This window comes from Pinus tabuliformis, chromosome 1_1, assembly GCF_031772625.1.
Source record: "Pinus tabuliformis cultivar Carrire ecotype Pingquan chromosome 1_1, CPIR1, whole genome shotgun sequence".
Taxonomy (NCBI): Eukaryota; Viridiplantae; Streptophyta; class Pinopsida; order Pinales; family Pinaceae; genus Pinus; species Pinus tabuliformis.
This window is the reverse complement of record NC_142297.1, coordinates 794,728,369-794,744,353: the sequence shown is the minus strand read 5'-3', so window position 1 is coordinate 794,744,353 and position 15,985 is coordinate 794,728,369. Positions and strand designations below refer to the sequence as shown.

General features: G+C 39.8%; 1 protein-coding gene across 1 annotated transcript in view; it reads right to left on the bottom strand.

Moving 5' to 3' along the window:
* Nucleotides 1-1,248: 1,248 nt before the first annotated feature.
* The window catches only part of LOC149216390 (uncharacterized), a 31,558-nt gene continuing 16,821 nt past the window's right edge, over nt 1,249-15,985 (bottom strand). Inside the window, 4 exon segments of the mRNA XM_089389935.1 lie at nt 1,249-4,517; nt 4,614-4,952; nt 5,076-6,210; nt 6,332-7,068. Coding sequence (XP_089246061.1) covers nt 1,458-4,517; nt 4,614-4,952; nt 5,076-6,210; nt 6,332-7,068 — 5,271 coding nt within the window. The 3' untranslated portion in view covers nt 1,249-1,457.

Here is a 15,985-nt window from a genome sequence, read left to right as displayed (position 1 = left end):
CAAATGATTTGTCACAAGGAACAATGAAAGGAAGGAGTATATTGTCATCCATAAGAAGATCATATATGGTCAATGTATCATAAATACTCCCTACACCCACATAGAAAAGTGTGCAGGCATAAAAAGTGTAAAGTGAAAAATTCATAGAGTACACCATACTTAATAGTGTCATCTTAGGAACAATGCAAGTAATAACTCCCTATCCATGCTTAAGTTCACCACCTGTATATTCAATTAAATGAAGTAATATGAAGCCAAACCATTAAGTATACAACTCATTGTTGTCATGACCACACATCCAATGAATAATCATAATGCATGATGAGAAGTATTATGAAAATATTGTCCAATGTCCTTTTGTATGGTGTCTAATTCCTTCTCTAATTCACAATTTTGAATGTGAAAAGAAAAATAGGCATAAAGTTGCATTAACAAAAGGTATACTTTTTATTAAAAAGTGATGAATATCTTTATCTAGATAATCATGTATTTCTTTCTTCATTAATAAAGAAAGAATATTTAAAATGACAGATAATAGTTTCTTAGAATTCATTACCACAATGTCTCTAATTAGAAGAAATGCTCATCTCATCTTACTTCAATAGTATATTTAATTAATACAAAAATATTATATTTTTAAAAAATATAATAACTAGAATTTTTCATTTTATTCATTAGAATATTCTAAATATCTAATTTTCAAATTACTTATTTTTCATATAAAATTTTGAAATCTTTTTCAAATAATTTTATTCTCATATCACTCTTTTTTTTGTAATATCCTACTTAATTTTGATTAATATTCAAAAATAAAATTTACCACTAATATGCTTTGTAAGATATTGTTTATGGTTAACTTTATCGATCAAAAATCAATATCCAGAATTAACCATTACCCCAAAACCATAAATACAAGCTAATAAAGAACATACATACATACTACCAAACTAGATAACAAACATAAAATAAATAAATAGAAGTCAGAAAACATAATAGCCCAACACAAAAACTGGATAATGGATCAAGAAAAATCATTCGTCAACAAAAATTATACATATCACTCATATTGTAAAATACACCTTTAAACGCTATAAACTTGAAAATCCAACAATATTATTCATACCTAAATTTTTTTAAGCACTATAAACTAGAAAATATAATTTTATATTTTCATAGTGTAGTGGGGAGAATTTTATATTTTCATAGTGTAGTGGAAACAATCCTATCGCGTCTCATTTAAAGGAGACCACGTTTAATTTGTGAGCTTCGAATATACCTTCTTTATCATCAATATTTTAATTTAGAAGACCACCGCTGTCTGTCATTATTTCAATGTAATTGCTTCTCATTTATTTATTTTTATTTAAATTTCATAAATATAACACAACTAAGATACCTTTCATATTTACACTCCACCGCAAACTAAACCCTTAACCAAGAGTATGCTGCCCTTAACTTTAAGGGTATACTGCCATTAACTTCATGTCGTTAACCAGTGAGGCAAAACGACCCGGCAGGACACCCTCCTGCAAAGCTGCCATCTCCTTCTCCACCTCCTCCTCCTGGGGGTTGTAAGTGTCAGTTGGGATGAATAAACGCGTGGTATTCCCGAAATGTGGCACCTCCCCCATTTCTATATTACAACACCCTCGCAGGTCTACTACCCACAAAGGTTCTGCCAACCCACTAAGCCCTTCTATTTTTCCCAACGCACCACAACCCCTCAAAATCAGACGCTCTACTGTTGCTGGCAATGAACCAACCTTTACCAAATCATTACAACACATGATGCTGAGGTATGTAAGGTTGATGCACACACCTTCAGGAAAGGATACCTCTCTTACTTCTGTGCAGTACAATTCTAACCAGTTGAGCCGAATCAGGCCTTTGTCCGTTGCTCTTCGCTTTCTCTTTCTCCCTGGGGCAGACGACTCCTTAAATGGCAGTTCCCGCAGCGGACAATCAAGTACTCTTAAAGTATCCAGATTGTTCATCTCCATGAGATCTGGTAACTCTTGTATTCCACATTTTGATATCTCCAACAGAGTCAACTGAGTCAACCGTGCAAATGAATCGGGCAGGCGTTTCAATTCGTGGCATCCGTGGAGCAGCAGTTCCCTCAAACTCAATAGGCATCCGAACGAAGGTGGGAGCTCTTTCAACAAAGGACTTCCTAAGAAGAGATATTTCAAATTGCTCAGGCATGCAGTCTGCGCATTGGTCAACTCTTTTAAGTTTGTACCCACCAGATTCAACCCAACTAACGACTTCTGATGTTCCACTTGGGCGGGCAATGCTGCCATTTGGACACATCCTGACAAGCCTAAGAATTGAAGCGTGGTGATGTTTCCAGGTAGTGCAATCGAACACGTGCTACAATGACTCAAATCCAGAAATCTCAGCTGCGATAGATTCCCCAACGAATTCGGAAGCTTCTTCAAACTTTTGCATCCAGACAGATCAATGCCTCGGAGATTTGTTAACTCCCCCAACGATTTCGGAAGCTTCTTCAAACTTTTGCAGTTATTCAACTGAATGAATCGGAGTTCTGTCAAATTTCCCAAGAAATGTGGAAGCTTTTCCAAACTTTCGCAACCGGACAGACCTACTGTTTTGAGATTTGTTAAATTCCCAAATAAATTATTTGGAAGCATCTTCAAACTTCTACATGCTCCCAGATCGATTGACAGAAGATTTGTTAAATGCTGAAAAGAATCTGTAAGCGTCTTCAAGCCTGAATCTTGCAGGGTGGTCCTTTGAAGATTCTTTAAATTCCCAAAGGAATCTGGAAGTACCTCCAAACTTTCGCACTTGTCCAGTCTGATTTCTCGGAGATTTGTTAAATCCCCCAAGGAATTTGGAAGTTTGTTCAAACTCTTGCAATTCGATAGATTAATATATTGGAGATTTGTTAGACACCCCAAGGATCTTGGAAGACGCTTCAATTTGTGGGAGCCGGACAGCTTGAGGTGTTGAATACTCGTTAAACCTGTGAAGGAATCTGGAAGCTTCTTCAATCTTTTGCAGCCAGTGAGTTCAATGCGTAAAAGATTTGTCAAACACCCAAAAGATTCTGGAAGTACCTCCAAACCTTCGCAGTTGTTGAGGGTGATTTCTTGGAGATTTCTTAAATCTCCCAAGGAATTTGGAAGCCGCTTCAATCTGCCGCAGCCTGACAGGCTGATTTCTTGGAGATTTGTTAAACTCCCCAAGGATCTTGGAAGACGCTTCAATCTGTCGGAGCCGGACAGCTTGAGGTGTTGAAGACTCGTTAAACCTGTGAAGGAATCTGGAAGCTTCTTCAATCTTTTGCAGCCAGTGAGTTCAATGCGTAAAAGATTTGTCAAACACCCAAAAGATTCTGGAAGTACCTCCAAACCTTCCCAGTTGTTGAGGGTGATTTCTTGGAGATTTCTTAAATCTCCCAAGGAATTTGGAAGCCGCTTCAATCTGCCGCAGCCTGACAAGCTGATTTCTTGGAGATTTGTTAAACCCCACAAGGATCTTGGAAGACGCTTCAATCTGTCGGAGCCGGACAGGTTGAGGTGTTGAAGACTCGTTAAACCTGTGAAGGAATCTGGAAGCTTCTTCAATCTTTTGCAGCCAGTGAGTTCAATGCGTAAAAGATTTGTCAAACACCCAAAAGATTCTGGAAGTACCTCCAAACCTTCGCAGTTGCTGAAGGCGATTCTCTGGAGATTTGTTAAATCCCCCAAGGAATTTGGAAGCCGCTTCAATCTGCCGCAGCTTGACAGGCTGATTTCTTGGAGATTTGTTAAATCGCCCATGGAATTTGGAAGACGCTTCAAACTGTCCGAGCCAGACAGGTTGAGCTTTTGAAGATTTGTTAAACCTGTGAAGGACTCTGGAAGCTTCGTCAATCTTTTGCAGCCAGTGAGTTCAATGCGTAAAAGATTTGTCAAACACCCAAAAGATTCTGGAAGTACCTCCAAACCTTCGCAGTTCTTGAGGGTGATTCTTTGGAGATTTGTTAAATCCCCCAAGGAGTTTGGAAGCCGCTTCAATCTGTTGCAGCCCGACAGATAGAGGTCTTGGAGATTTGCCAGATTCGCAAACGAATTTGGAAGAAGCTCCAAACTCCCGCACCCGTCGAGGGATATTCGTTGGAGATTTGTTAGATCTCCCAAGGATTTTGGAAGCCGCTTCAAACTGTTGCAGTCAGACAGCTGGAGGACTTGGAGATTTGTTAAATCTCTGAAGGAATTTGGAAGCTTCTCGATCCTTTGGCAGCCAGAGAGAACGATGCTTTGAAGATTTGTTAAATTTCCAAATTCCTTTGGAAGAATCTTGAAGCGCCCGTGAAGCTCTAGATATTTCAAGGAGCGGAGATGAAAGAATTCTTCTGCTAACGTTGACAGACCTGCCGGCCCTGGACGACCTAAATAATTATACTTCTTGAGGACAATCTTTTCGAGGTGTGTCAACTTCCCTATTGACTTTGGAAACTCTGAAAGTGCAGGACCAACAATATACAACTCCCGCAATTGTAAAGGTGCCTGCAATGTTGGACGTTTTAATCATAACATGAGAAAACAGAAGATACACAATTACTCTCATCTACTATTGCTGTATGTTCATCTACATTTACTCACCTGAGAATCACGACGCCATAATTTTTTCAGTTTCGTCCCACTCACTTCTAAAACTTTTAAGTGGTCCATTGGAATCCAGGTAGGCAGCGAAGAGCAGGGACAGTGATTCCAGCAGAGCCATATGAGATTTGGTGACCGCACCCTTCTTATTATGCCTTCCACAAATTCCCCTTCACTTTGAAGAAGTTGCAATGTTCTCATTTTGATCGCCGGCTCACTTGAATTTTTTTTCAGCGGTATCTCTGATTTTGTGCGTAATAATGCCTCCTCTTTTGTTATTGGTTGATGATAGGCTGACCACTGGGTAGGCATCCTAATTCCACGTACATCTGGTATTACCTGTTCGTTCGTTAAAAGACAGTATTACGACATAGTACCTGGCATATTATTTATTTATTTGCATAAAAAGAACTTGAAAATTGCGGACATGGATATGAACTCTGAAATGATTAACTCACTTACAGATGATAATGACTCCTCCTCGAACAGATCATGGACGTCCTCAACCGAACGCCAAAGACGACGGGGCATTGATACTTCCTCAGCAATATTTCTTCCCATGTCGCGCACATGATCATGCATTCTCATCCTCTTCACTTTTACATCTACAAACCCTAATTTCATCCACCGAGTCTCCTCCTTTACCTCTATATCTACAAGACATCTGTCTTCTAGAGTTTGAAACCCCGCCAATCCGCCCCATATTGTTACCCACTTATCCCTCTCTTCTCCTATGCCAAAACAAGCAATATCTAAAAATATTTGCTGTTCCTTTTGATTCAAGGAATTATAACTAATTTTAAGGCTTGCCAGGATCTTATCAGGCAATCTATGCAGTTCTTTCAATTTTTCTTCCCAATATGGCTGATCTTGCCCACATAAAAGAGCACCAAAAACTTTCAGCGATAAAGGCAAACCGTCGCAGCTTTTTACAAACCTGTCGACAAGGTTTTCAAACCCTGGTAGTGGATGTGGCCGATAGAAAGCATGCGAACAGAAAAGCTCTTGAGAATGTGATTCCTTGAGGCCCTTTAGGTGATAGATTGATGACTTTCCTATCCCTGCACTTCGAAGGACATGCTTGTCACGAGAAGTGACCAAAATCAAGCTCCTGGGATGAAGGACGCCCTTAATCGGCAACAATGCATCCAATTGATCGGCATCATCTACATCGTCTATAATTATGAGAGCACGATAAGACTTGAGATACACTTTAAGCACTCCTATACCTTGTTCACATCTATCAATTTTCTTTTCTATACCTTTCAAGTCTTCAATAAGCTTACTCTGCAGAGAAGGTAAAAACAACCTAGACGCCTTTTCTCTGACATCAGGTAGAAAGGACGAGCCATCGTAATGTGATCTCTTACAGTTGAAGAATTCGTTGGCAAGCGTCGTTTTGCCAATTCCACCTACACCTGCAATCCCCACAACCATGGCCTCCACCGGCTGCTCCTCCCGCTGTGATAAGACGGTCTTTTCAAAATCTTCAATTTTTTCTCCCAAACCAGTTGCATATTTGGCCACATGCAACTCTGGTTCTGGAACCTCTTTCAATACCCTTTGCACGACCTTATCCAAGAGATCAGCCTCGTCCCTGAATATGGGATATTCAGAGTGTAGAATTACAAACAGTAACCTGCCTAATTTGTCACGTGGCTATCAATCCATGAAAGAAAAACGAAGACAGGAATTGTAAGAGTGTCGAAGATACTTACCCATTACACGCCTCCAATTCAAAGCCGCTTATATTTGCAACCTGAGAAAGAGCCTCTCTCCAACCTTGAATTCTTCGGGGGTCGTATCGCCCCTTTTCTTCATGTTTGAGCAGGGCTTGAGCGTACGGTCCTTGTTGAGCTGCGTCCGCCCACCGGAGATCGGAAGGTTTAATATTGTAAAATACAGGTAGAATGGTAGCCCCGCGCTTCTCTGAGTCTACCATGAGCCGAAGCTCATCCAGACACCATTTCGAATTCGCATAGTTTTCTGAGAAAATGGCAATCTGGACAGAGGCCACTTGGATAGCCTCCTCGATTTGAGAAATAATTCTTTTTCCAGCCTCTAACTCTGGCCGGTCAAGAAACACTCGCAATCCATGGGAAGTAAGGCGCCGGTAGAGATGTGCGGCGAAGGTTTTCTTGACATCGCAGCCGCGGTGATTTATAAATATATGGAAGTAGTTGGGCGCGGATGAATTAGATGCAGAAGTAGAGGCGGTTGTGTTGTGTGCCATTGGAAGAAGAAGAAGAATAGAGGTAAGTAATGATAATAAGCAACCAGATGATGCGCGGGCAGGCAGATCGATAGGAAGTTTGAAGCAGGAGTAATAGTAACAATGAAGCAGATGATGCGCAGGCAGAGCGATGGGAAGTTTGAAGCACCAAAGTCTTTGAGATGGTAGAAAACAAAAGCAAGGGGTAGGTGTGGCTTTGGATCTTCTCGGACACACGGTGACCTGGAAACCACAAGTCCGTAATTTGCGCGTTGAACAGTGTTATGATGTGTCGGCAGGGGCCCGCCAGTTTTGTGATGCCGCGTTGTTTAGGGGACCGCCCGTTTTTGTGATGTGACGTTGCACATTGTCTGATTCACTTGCCAAACGCTACGCCTGTGATCGAATACGAAGATCGTCTCGATTCGCCTGTGATACCCTCCAATAACGTGTGATGTAGTGTCGTCTCATTTTTTTCTTGTCGACCCGAGCATCCCATACTTTCCGCGTGAGTACGGTGCCGAACGCCACGTGTCCCGTAGAGCAGGACGGAAGGGGTGGAGGACGGAAGATGATGCAGAGGGGCATCCAAAAGTAAAGTGAAAAAAATTATCACTTTATTACCGTAGACCAGTTTAGAATTTTTAAAACATTTAAGCTAATTGATTTAATAAAATATGATAATTAATAATATTTTTTGTATTTTATTTTTAATATAAAATTAAATCATAATTTTAGATAATTTTAAATTAATTGAAATAAATAAAAAACAATCAATATTACATAGTGACTTCCTGTACATCTCTGAATCCAAAAATGTATAGAGGTCGTTATATCTTTGCCCATGATTAATGGGCATTATTTATGTTAGTCTTATAAATTTAAGTATTTAAAATAAAACAATTATAAAAATGGATTTATAAAAGAATAATAATAAATAAATAAAAATGTATAGGAAAATAATAATTTGAAAAAAAAAATTATATAAAATGTTTAAAATCAATATTTATTAACAGTTTAATTAATATTATGGTATTTAAAAAATGAGATTGGAAAGTTTATTATGAGTTTGAAATTAATTATAAATCAATAAATTTTTATTTGAAATAAGAAAAAAAATCATTTTTTGATATTTTCAATATTCTTATTATTTTATATGGATGTAAAGTTTGGAGAAAGATAGAACAAATCTAAAAAAAATTATAACTTATACTCCCAAAATTAAAAAAAATATACTTCATCCTCAAAAACCAAACTAAACATAATAATTTTATTAACATGAAAGAAATATTAATGATTAATATAACGACGTGTTCTAAAATGGTTGATGCCCAAGAATTAGTTGTGGGTTTTGGAACGATTTTTGCAACCACTGGATCAATCACCAAAAAATAAATTAAATTCATGAAATGCAAGAGGGGCCTACAGTTCGTTGCAGGGAGAGGATAGAGAACATGTGCTTTTACCAAAGTCCCGAGAATGGGCTTTGCAGGTATTTGCAAGTTTAGAATTCAGTGCGAACATCAATAAATAGTCTTTGTTCTACGAAAGCTTAGATGATCCATTCATTCATGAAATTCTTAATTTCTTGCAAATGTTAACAATTGGTCTCAAAACTAAGGGAGATTCTTGCAAAGCCTAAGAATGCACATGTGATTACAATAGGGATCAAAGCATGGAGTTGGGTTACACTTTTTGGTGAAATGAGTCACTGGTTCACCAGTATGTTGCTCAATTGAGGGTTATTGCTCAATCGAGGGTTATTTCAACACTCGATCGAGCAATTTGAATGTTGAATTTAAGTGTTTAAAGCACTCGATCGAGCTCTTGAAGTCTTAAAAATTATAGTTTCAGCGCATTTTTTTCATATTTATCTGCAACCCCATTTTGCACGCTATCAGATTTAGGGAAAAAAATTTCCTTAAGTGGCGGAGTTGATCATGTTGGATTCATGAAAGAATCCTCTATCCAATGGCATATGAATTTGACACTTTTGAATTCATATGATATTTTTCATCTAATTTCTTTTAAACATAACACTTGAATTTTTTTTGGACACTCTAATGGCTAAATAAAAAATCAATAACATAAAATATACAAAAAAAAACAAAATTTCAAAAAATACCACTATCTTCGTTTATGAGTTCGCTTCAAAAGAGTACTCTTAGTTTTTCAATTTATTTAAAGAGTTGAACAAAATCTTACATGAACACATGTGTCTCCAAAATGCAATTCAAATATTACTTCACCAACTTAAATATAATTTTGCATTAAAAAAATAAAAATAGAAATAAAAAATATGAAAAACTTAGTTCTTTGTGTGTAGATCATGCTCATATATATTTTTTTTAAATTACACATTTTAAACTAACTTATGCTTTGCGAAAATTTGCAAGGACATATATCGCATTTAATGGAAAATTGAGAGATTATACGACACTAAATTTTTTGCAAAAAATATCATTAGAACAACAACATAATTCTTTGCAAGGACATATATTGCATTTAATGGAAAATTGAGAGATTATACAACACTAAATTTTTTGCAAAAAATATCATTAGGACAACAACATAATTCTTTGCAAAAAATATCATTAGGACAACAACATAATTCTCCACATATTGTCTTTTTACTCTGAACCAAAATTCACAATGTTTATATGAATTTTGACGGGTGCAATTCGATAAAAGAGGAAAAACTTGAAATTTCATCTCCACATTTGACCCAAAAGTGTAACCCATCTTCATGCTTTCACCCGTAGATAAGAAGACAGGTATGAGTGATTTCAGGATGGTCCAAGATGTCATTGATGCAGTTCCAACAAATAACAAGAATTTTGTCACCATTAACATGAAAGTAGACACCTATAAGCCCGAGCAAAGATTACATTCCATTAGCAACTCACTCTATCATGGATTTTATGTTAGTAGACTCACTAAAAAAAATCAATGTAACTAGTTCCAAATCTACCATTATCAATGTAAATATCCTTTGAATCAACCTTATTCCTTTTTGCAAACTTTACTGAGCTCTGTGAAACTTGGCATCTATGTTATTCTATATGGCCAATTTATTCTAGGTGATCTATATGCAAAATGAAAAGAAATTGAATAAATTGATTGAGTTTATTTGTTTCAATAAATAAAAAACCATATAAATTGGGTGGTGCCTTATATGGAATTAAAATAAAACTAATAGGAGAAAACAAAAATTACTTGATTCCTACTATTAAATTATACATGCAATTAGAGCAAATAAGTGTCTACAAAATATAAAATTCCTTACACAATTCAACACAAGAAATGGTCACTATAAGAGTGCTTTGTATTTCAGATTTAGGCGATAAGGCCTCTGCTTAACTGCCTTCGCGTCGGGCTTTAGCGTGATCTTCATCACTCCCAGGTCTCCGATTATTCCTTTCAAATCCATAAACTTGGTAGGGAATAAGTCCTGATATTTGCGGAGTAATTCAGTGACCTTATCCACCGTCGCGTCATCCCAGTAGTCTCCAATCTTCGCGAACTTGGGTTCTACCTCCGTACCAATGTTCACCTGTCTAGTTTTCACTGGCACGGTTATATTAGGGTTCTCAATCTGTGGTCCCTGAACCTCGCGGTGGCCTTCTGTCTCTGGAATGTTAATCTTCCGCAAATCCTCGTCCTCTTCTTCAGCAGTTACATTATAACATTCCAGCGCGCGACTCAGCTGAGTAGCCCATTTAGGCTGTGTCAGGTCTAAAGGATCCTGCGGTATCCTGAAGATGGCTGCTTTCACCTCTTGTAGTGCTTCATCAATACCGTCAAACCCGTCCTCAAAACTAAATGTCATCATGAATCCTTCGCGCAGGATATCCCATTCACCTGTGCCATGGCAAAGCTCTGTTTCTACATACCAATTCATTGGGATAACATCTAGGGTATGACAGAATAGGTGAACCCACTCAGGTTGTGGATTTTCCCCATAAGATTGCGTCCACTTGGCCAGATGCACGCCGATCATTCTTCCCATCGTACTTGTCTGTCAGTCGCATCTTAGGCTTCCCAAATCGTTTTCACGTCATTTTCCTACATTCGTGCCAATCATCAAAGCTTCCTTTGTGCGTACCCCACCATCTTGCGGGTGTAGCGCACAGTACCCAGTCCAAGGCCTAGAAGCATTGCTTTTCTAGCACCTCCCTCTCAAATGCATTCAAAAATATATCCACCTCATTCAGTCCATCATAAGTAGGCAGATTTCTTTCCTCCGATGACACACAGCGCAGCGACTGGGTCATCATGTTGCAATTCAACGTAGTTACTTCGTGTAATCGATTCTACCAACGTTCTATTTCTTCGTCAGAGTCCGAAGTGCAGGAACTCTCGCTCTTCCATGTAATCCACCCATCTGCAGTGGGATTCAACCAGTCTTGGTCTCGCGCTGTTATCTTATAGATGCAATCCAGATCATCATCACTCTCATAGTCGCGGACCGGTTCCGTATAGTGCAATCCTTCAGCAGGATCCAGGGGTATTATTACGCGCAGTGATTTCTTCTCAAATATCATCTTTCACTTCTTCAGATTAATTACCCCATTCATATCAGTAACCCAATCAATTCCCAAGAGCATAGGGTAGGGATTGCTATCATCAACAATCTCTATTACTTCAAAATCTGCCAGCACGCTCGCTCCCTCAATATCCATGGTCACTCCCTGCGACTGCCCCATGGGTATTATTTTTTGTTGATTCGCTATCCTTAGCTGAATCAGAGACCATTGTAGTGCAGGTCTCCCCATTCGCTCCCATGTCTATTTCAGTAAAACATTCGCATCTGATCCCAAATCCAGAATGACTTGATCCATCTCGTATTCTTCGATCTGCGCGGTGAGTCTCATTTCACGTCTCTTCCTTGTCTTATGCTTTCTGATCTTGCAGACTACGCGTGGTCCCAGCACATCTATTGATAAGTTCCTGTAACCATTTCACAGCCTTACTGTCACGCAGTAACTTCATACAAGTTTCGAGGAAAGTTGTCAGCATAGAGGGGTCCATCTCCGACTCCGGTTTATCCTTGCTTCCTGAAGTGGAGGCCTCAATGAAGATCTTCTTAGCTTCCATGAATGCTTCACAAGCGTGCTCCAAATCGAACTCGGCCTCTTTCACCGGGGCTTTGCGAACCCATGTATTGTCTTCCAGTTGTTTCCTCTTGTCATCTCCCATCGTGATTCCACTTTGGAGCACTATATTTACGTTCGGATCTTCCTTGCGTGGCTCAGACCTCATCATTTGCAGGTTCTAAGTCGGGGGAGGTGGTAGCACTCCTTTGTCATGTATCCTGGCTATTAGCATAGGACAATATTTTGTTTCATGATCAAACAATGTGCAATACTTGCACGATGGGCGCGTTGGATTAGTGCAATCGCGGGCATAGTGTCCTAGCCCTCCGCAATTGTAGCAAATCAATTTTCCACGACCTCTACCAGGTCCTCCTCCACCTCGACTTCGTCCGCGCCCCTGAAATCCTGTCCACACCATCCCTGCATTCTAGTCAAGGGGTTGCGTTTCGACCTGAACCCTATAGGTGGGAGTTCTATCCATCATCAATTCATAGCTCCTGCAGGTATGCTCATCATGTCCCACTGATCTTCAAAAGTTGAAGAACAACTCTTTTGGAGTTTGCATATACTTTTGTAACAGGTGGCAGTTATCCGTGGCATGTTTTCTGACTATTTGACAGATAGCGCACCACAAAGCAGGCGCCGCACTAGGTCTTGCTTGAGTTTCCAGCCTTAAAGGCATCGGTCCTCCTCCTGCAAGGTAATTTTTAAAGACTGGGCAGTGGTCTTTATCATGACCCTGGCTCTTGCATTTCACGCACCATACTTCTTCGCGTACCTCTAGTCGAGCCGTCCTATCCTGCTTCAAGCTTTGCATCTCAAGGCACAGATTCTTTAGCTCTGCATGGATCTGTTGAACTCCTAGATTAGGATCTTGCATCGGAGTCTCATGTAGTCTCATGGCAATCTCCAAGGCCTCTGCCTGAGTTGTTATCTTCTACTGCGACAACGCACTCCTTAAGTGTGGTAGTAGCAAAGCCACAAACCAATCACGATGCTGTCCATCTGTCAAATTCATGTTGGCTTCCCAGATCGTACATTTCAGCCTCTGATCTAGTTCCCAAGGCATTTCGCCTGGTAGCATCGCGATCTATTTGAATCCCACAATCAACTGCGCTTCGGATTTAGGCCTGCTAAATTCCCTATTTAGTGCTGTTTGGATGTCTGCTACTCTAGCATTCGGGTTATCGTTGGAGTACTTAATATACCAAGTTAGCGTGCGATCTTGCAGAGCACTAACCAATGTTTCCTTCTTTATGTTATCATCTGTAACACCTTGAGCTTCCCATACAACCCTCACAATGAACCAGAATTGGTTTGGGTCCTCATTTCCCAAACCTTTGAACAAAGGAAAATTCACTGTGTTTTCCATACTGAATCGTTGTGGTGGTGGAGGTGGTACGGGTGAAGTTGGAGGTGATGGCAGTGAAGATGGAGGTAGTGTGGGCAGAGGTGGTATTCGCAGAAATCCCTGTCTTATCAATTGAATATCACTTCGTGGAGAGACCTTAGCTATCCCCTCTTTATCCCTTCGCGGTGGTGAAATCAAGGGGCTATACTCTGGACCCTTATTTCCTTCGTTTCTGTAACTTTTTCCGCTTCGCATAGTCCCAAACATCAAGGTAGTTGCATAACCCGTTTTTCACACAACAACATTTTAATCCAAGTATTTAGAGATTTTACGTACTTACCTCGCGGTCCTTTGAAAAAGCATCGCTCTGCCTCGCTATAGCTAACTAAGGTGTCAACTGTGAACTCAGTAACAAATCCTCCTATAATGCAATTGAGCCAGTGATCGACAGCGCGCGCGATCTTATCCTCCAATGCTTCCAACCTTCGCACTAGATCTGGGTTCCACACAATAGGACCGTCAAGTTTCCACCTTCCTTGGCTATTTTCTAGCTTCGCGATCAGCTCTTATAGCTCAGTAGGGAAAGAGGCGAAAAAGATTTCATGGATCTCCGTATACAGGTATTGGTCCAACCACTATTCTTTTGACAGTCGCGGGTTTCTGTTCTCCTGTGCCGCGAACTCGTGAATCCTTCTGTCCAACCAACCTTCGATTTCTTTCTTAGTTGGATTCCAGTGATATGACATCACACATCTCTCATGTAGATTCCAGTCCCAGCAATGGAACCATTTGTTGGCTTGTGGGGGCCTGACCCAGGTTCAGCATTAGTTAGCCAAACAAATCCCTACACTACTGGCCCTTTCGGCATCAGCCCGCAGAGCGCGGACTAAAGTCTCACCCGAAGCAGTATGGGGGGATGTTGGAACCAAGTTTCCACACCCTTGAGATGGATGTGATGTCAGTTTATTCCAACTATACCTACCTTCGCGCAAGTATCTTATCCCTCTACTCTGCCCTTCAGTGCCTTCGCGAAATGTTACAATCGGCTTTCACACAACCCTAACCAGGGGTTGATATGCTTTCGCGCTGCTAGGGCAACGAAATGTGATATTTCCCAAACTACACTAAGTATCTTACTTGATTTATTAACAGATCTTAGTTGGCTTCACGTAAACAGATGCTCTTACTTGCATTCACTTAACCAATACATTTACATACATTCGCGCATCATATAAGCATTATAAGTTAAATTTATACCCAATATAACAGATGCATAAACAGGAAATAAAGATGCAGAAATTATAGAATACTTCTATTTATTGATAATTCCAGATGATTACAGACTCGACTCGCCTTGCGCACTCAACTGCAGGGATCCGTGCACTCAGCTGCATACTTCTAGGCCTCTGCGCACTCAGTTTCAGAGCCTCTACCTACGCTACGACCCAAAACTTAGACTTCTACTTCAGATCTATCTCTCATATATCTTCGATCATTGATTCCTTCGTGTCTTTTAACTACTTAGAGCTTCGCTCTATTTATACAATCACATGGTCCATTGACCATGGGTAGATCTTTTACAACCGACATTACATTATCAAAATAAGGGTGGACAACCCTGTGACTCTTTAACATCTATGCGCTCCGCGACCACAAAATGCGGAGTCTTTACATTTGGATTACAAAATTGGACCAAAATATGGGCTTTAAGCCCCAAAACTGCCCTTGGGGGATCCCGTGCCCAACAGGAACCTCAATGCATATTGTAGCGAAAACATCTTGTGCTCCAGAACAGAGCACTCGAGCAAGTTAAAGTGTGGTGGAAGTACTTTGGGTCCGATGAAGCTACATGGGAGATGGAAGATCATATGCGGGTTATGTATCCTTCATTGTTTTTCGGTGAAGGCAAATGAGTCTTGGAATTTGTACATATTTATGTATGGTTTCTATTGTAAATTCCGCAATGAGCTACGTTATAAAGCTCCAATAAGCGGTACGGTTGTCATGTTGTCATGTTTTACACGATGGTTTTGCTTTTGAGCAGGATGTTATTATAAATACTGCAACGAGCTGGGTTATAAAGCTCCATAGGTAGTATTTTTTTTCTCTTCAGTGGTTTTTTTGGGTGTAGGTATGGTTTAACACCGAGGATGGTGTTCCCCTAAGGGGGAGGGGTCTGTAACAACCCCGGGTTAAAAGTTCATGTAATAAAAGTTAATAAAGGTAAAATAAGACCACCGACAATGGACACTTATTCCAAGCTAAATGTTGGGAAAAATATCCTAGTGGGCATCACTTGTGGTGTTCTATGACTAAAGGGAAATTAGCAAAGACAATGGCTAAGCTTTTGGAAAGTAAAAAAAAAGTATTTTTGGCATATTATTTATGAAAATAATGGAAACTATAAGAAAAGGAAGGTGAAAAGTGAAAGGTTGCATGTGAGGAAGAAAATTAAGGAAAAAAAATTGAAGAGAATAGAGGCCCCATTAATAAAAGGCTTCTGAGGATCAGTTAATGCCTTTTATTAGTTTAGTGTTAGTTTTGTCTCAAAGAGCAGAAAGAAAGTAAGCAAGCAAGGAAAGGAAAGGAAAGGAAAAGCAAAGAAGGACAAGGAAAGGAAAGGAAGGAAAGGATCAAGCAACTTTAATGGGAATACTTGCAGGTAACAGATTGCATGTGTGATTTCGTAGCTGGTTTTGACATGCATGGTATG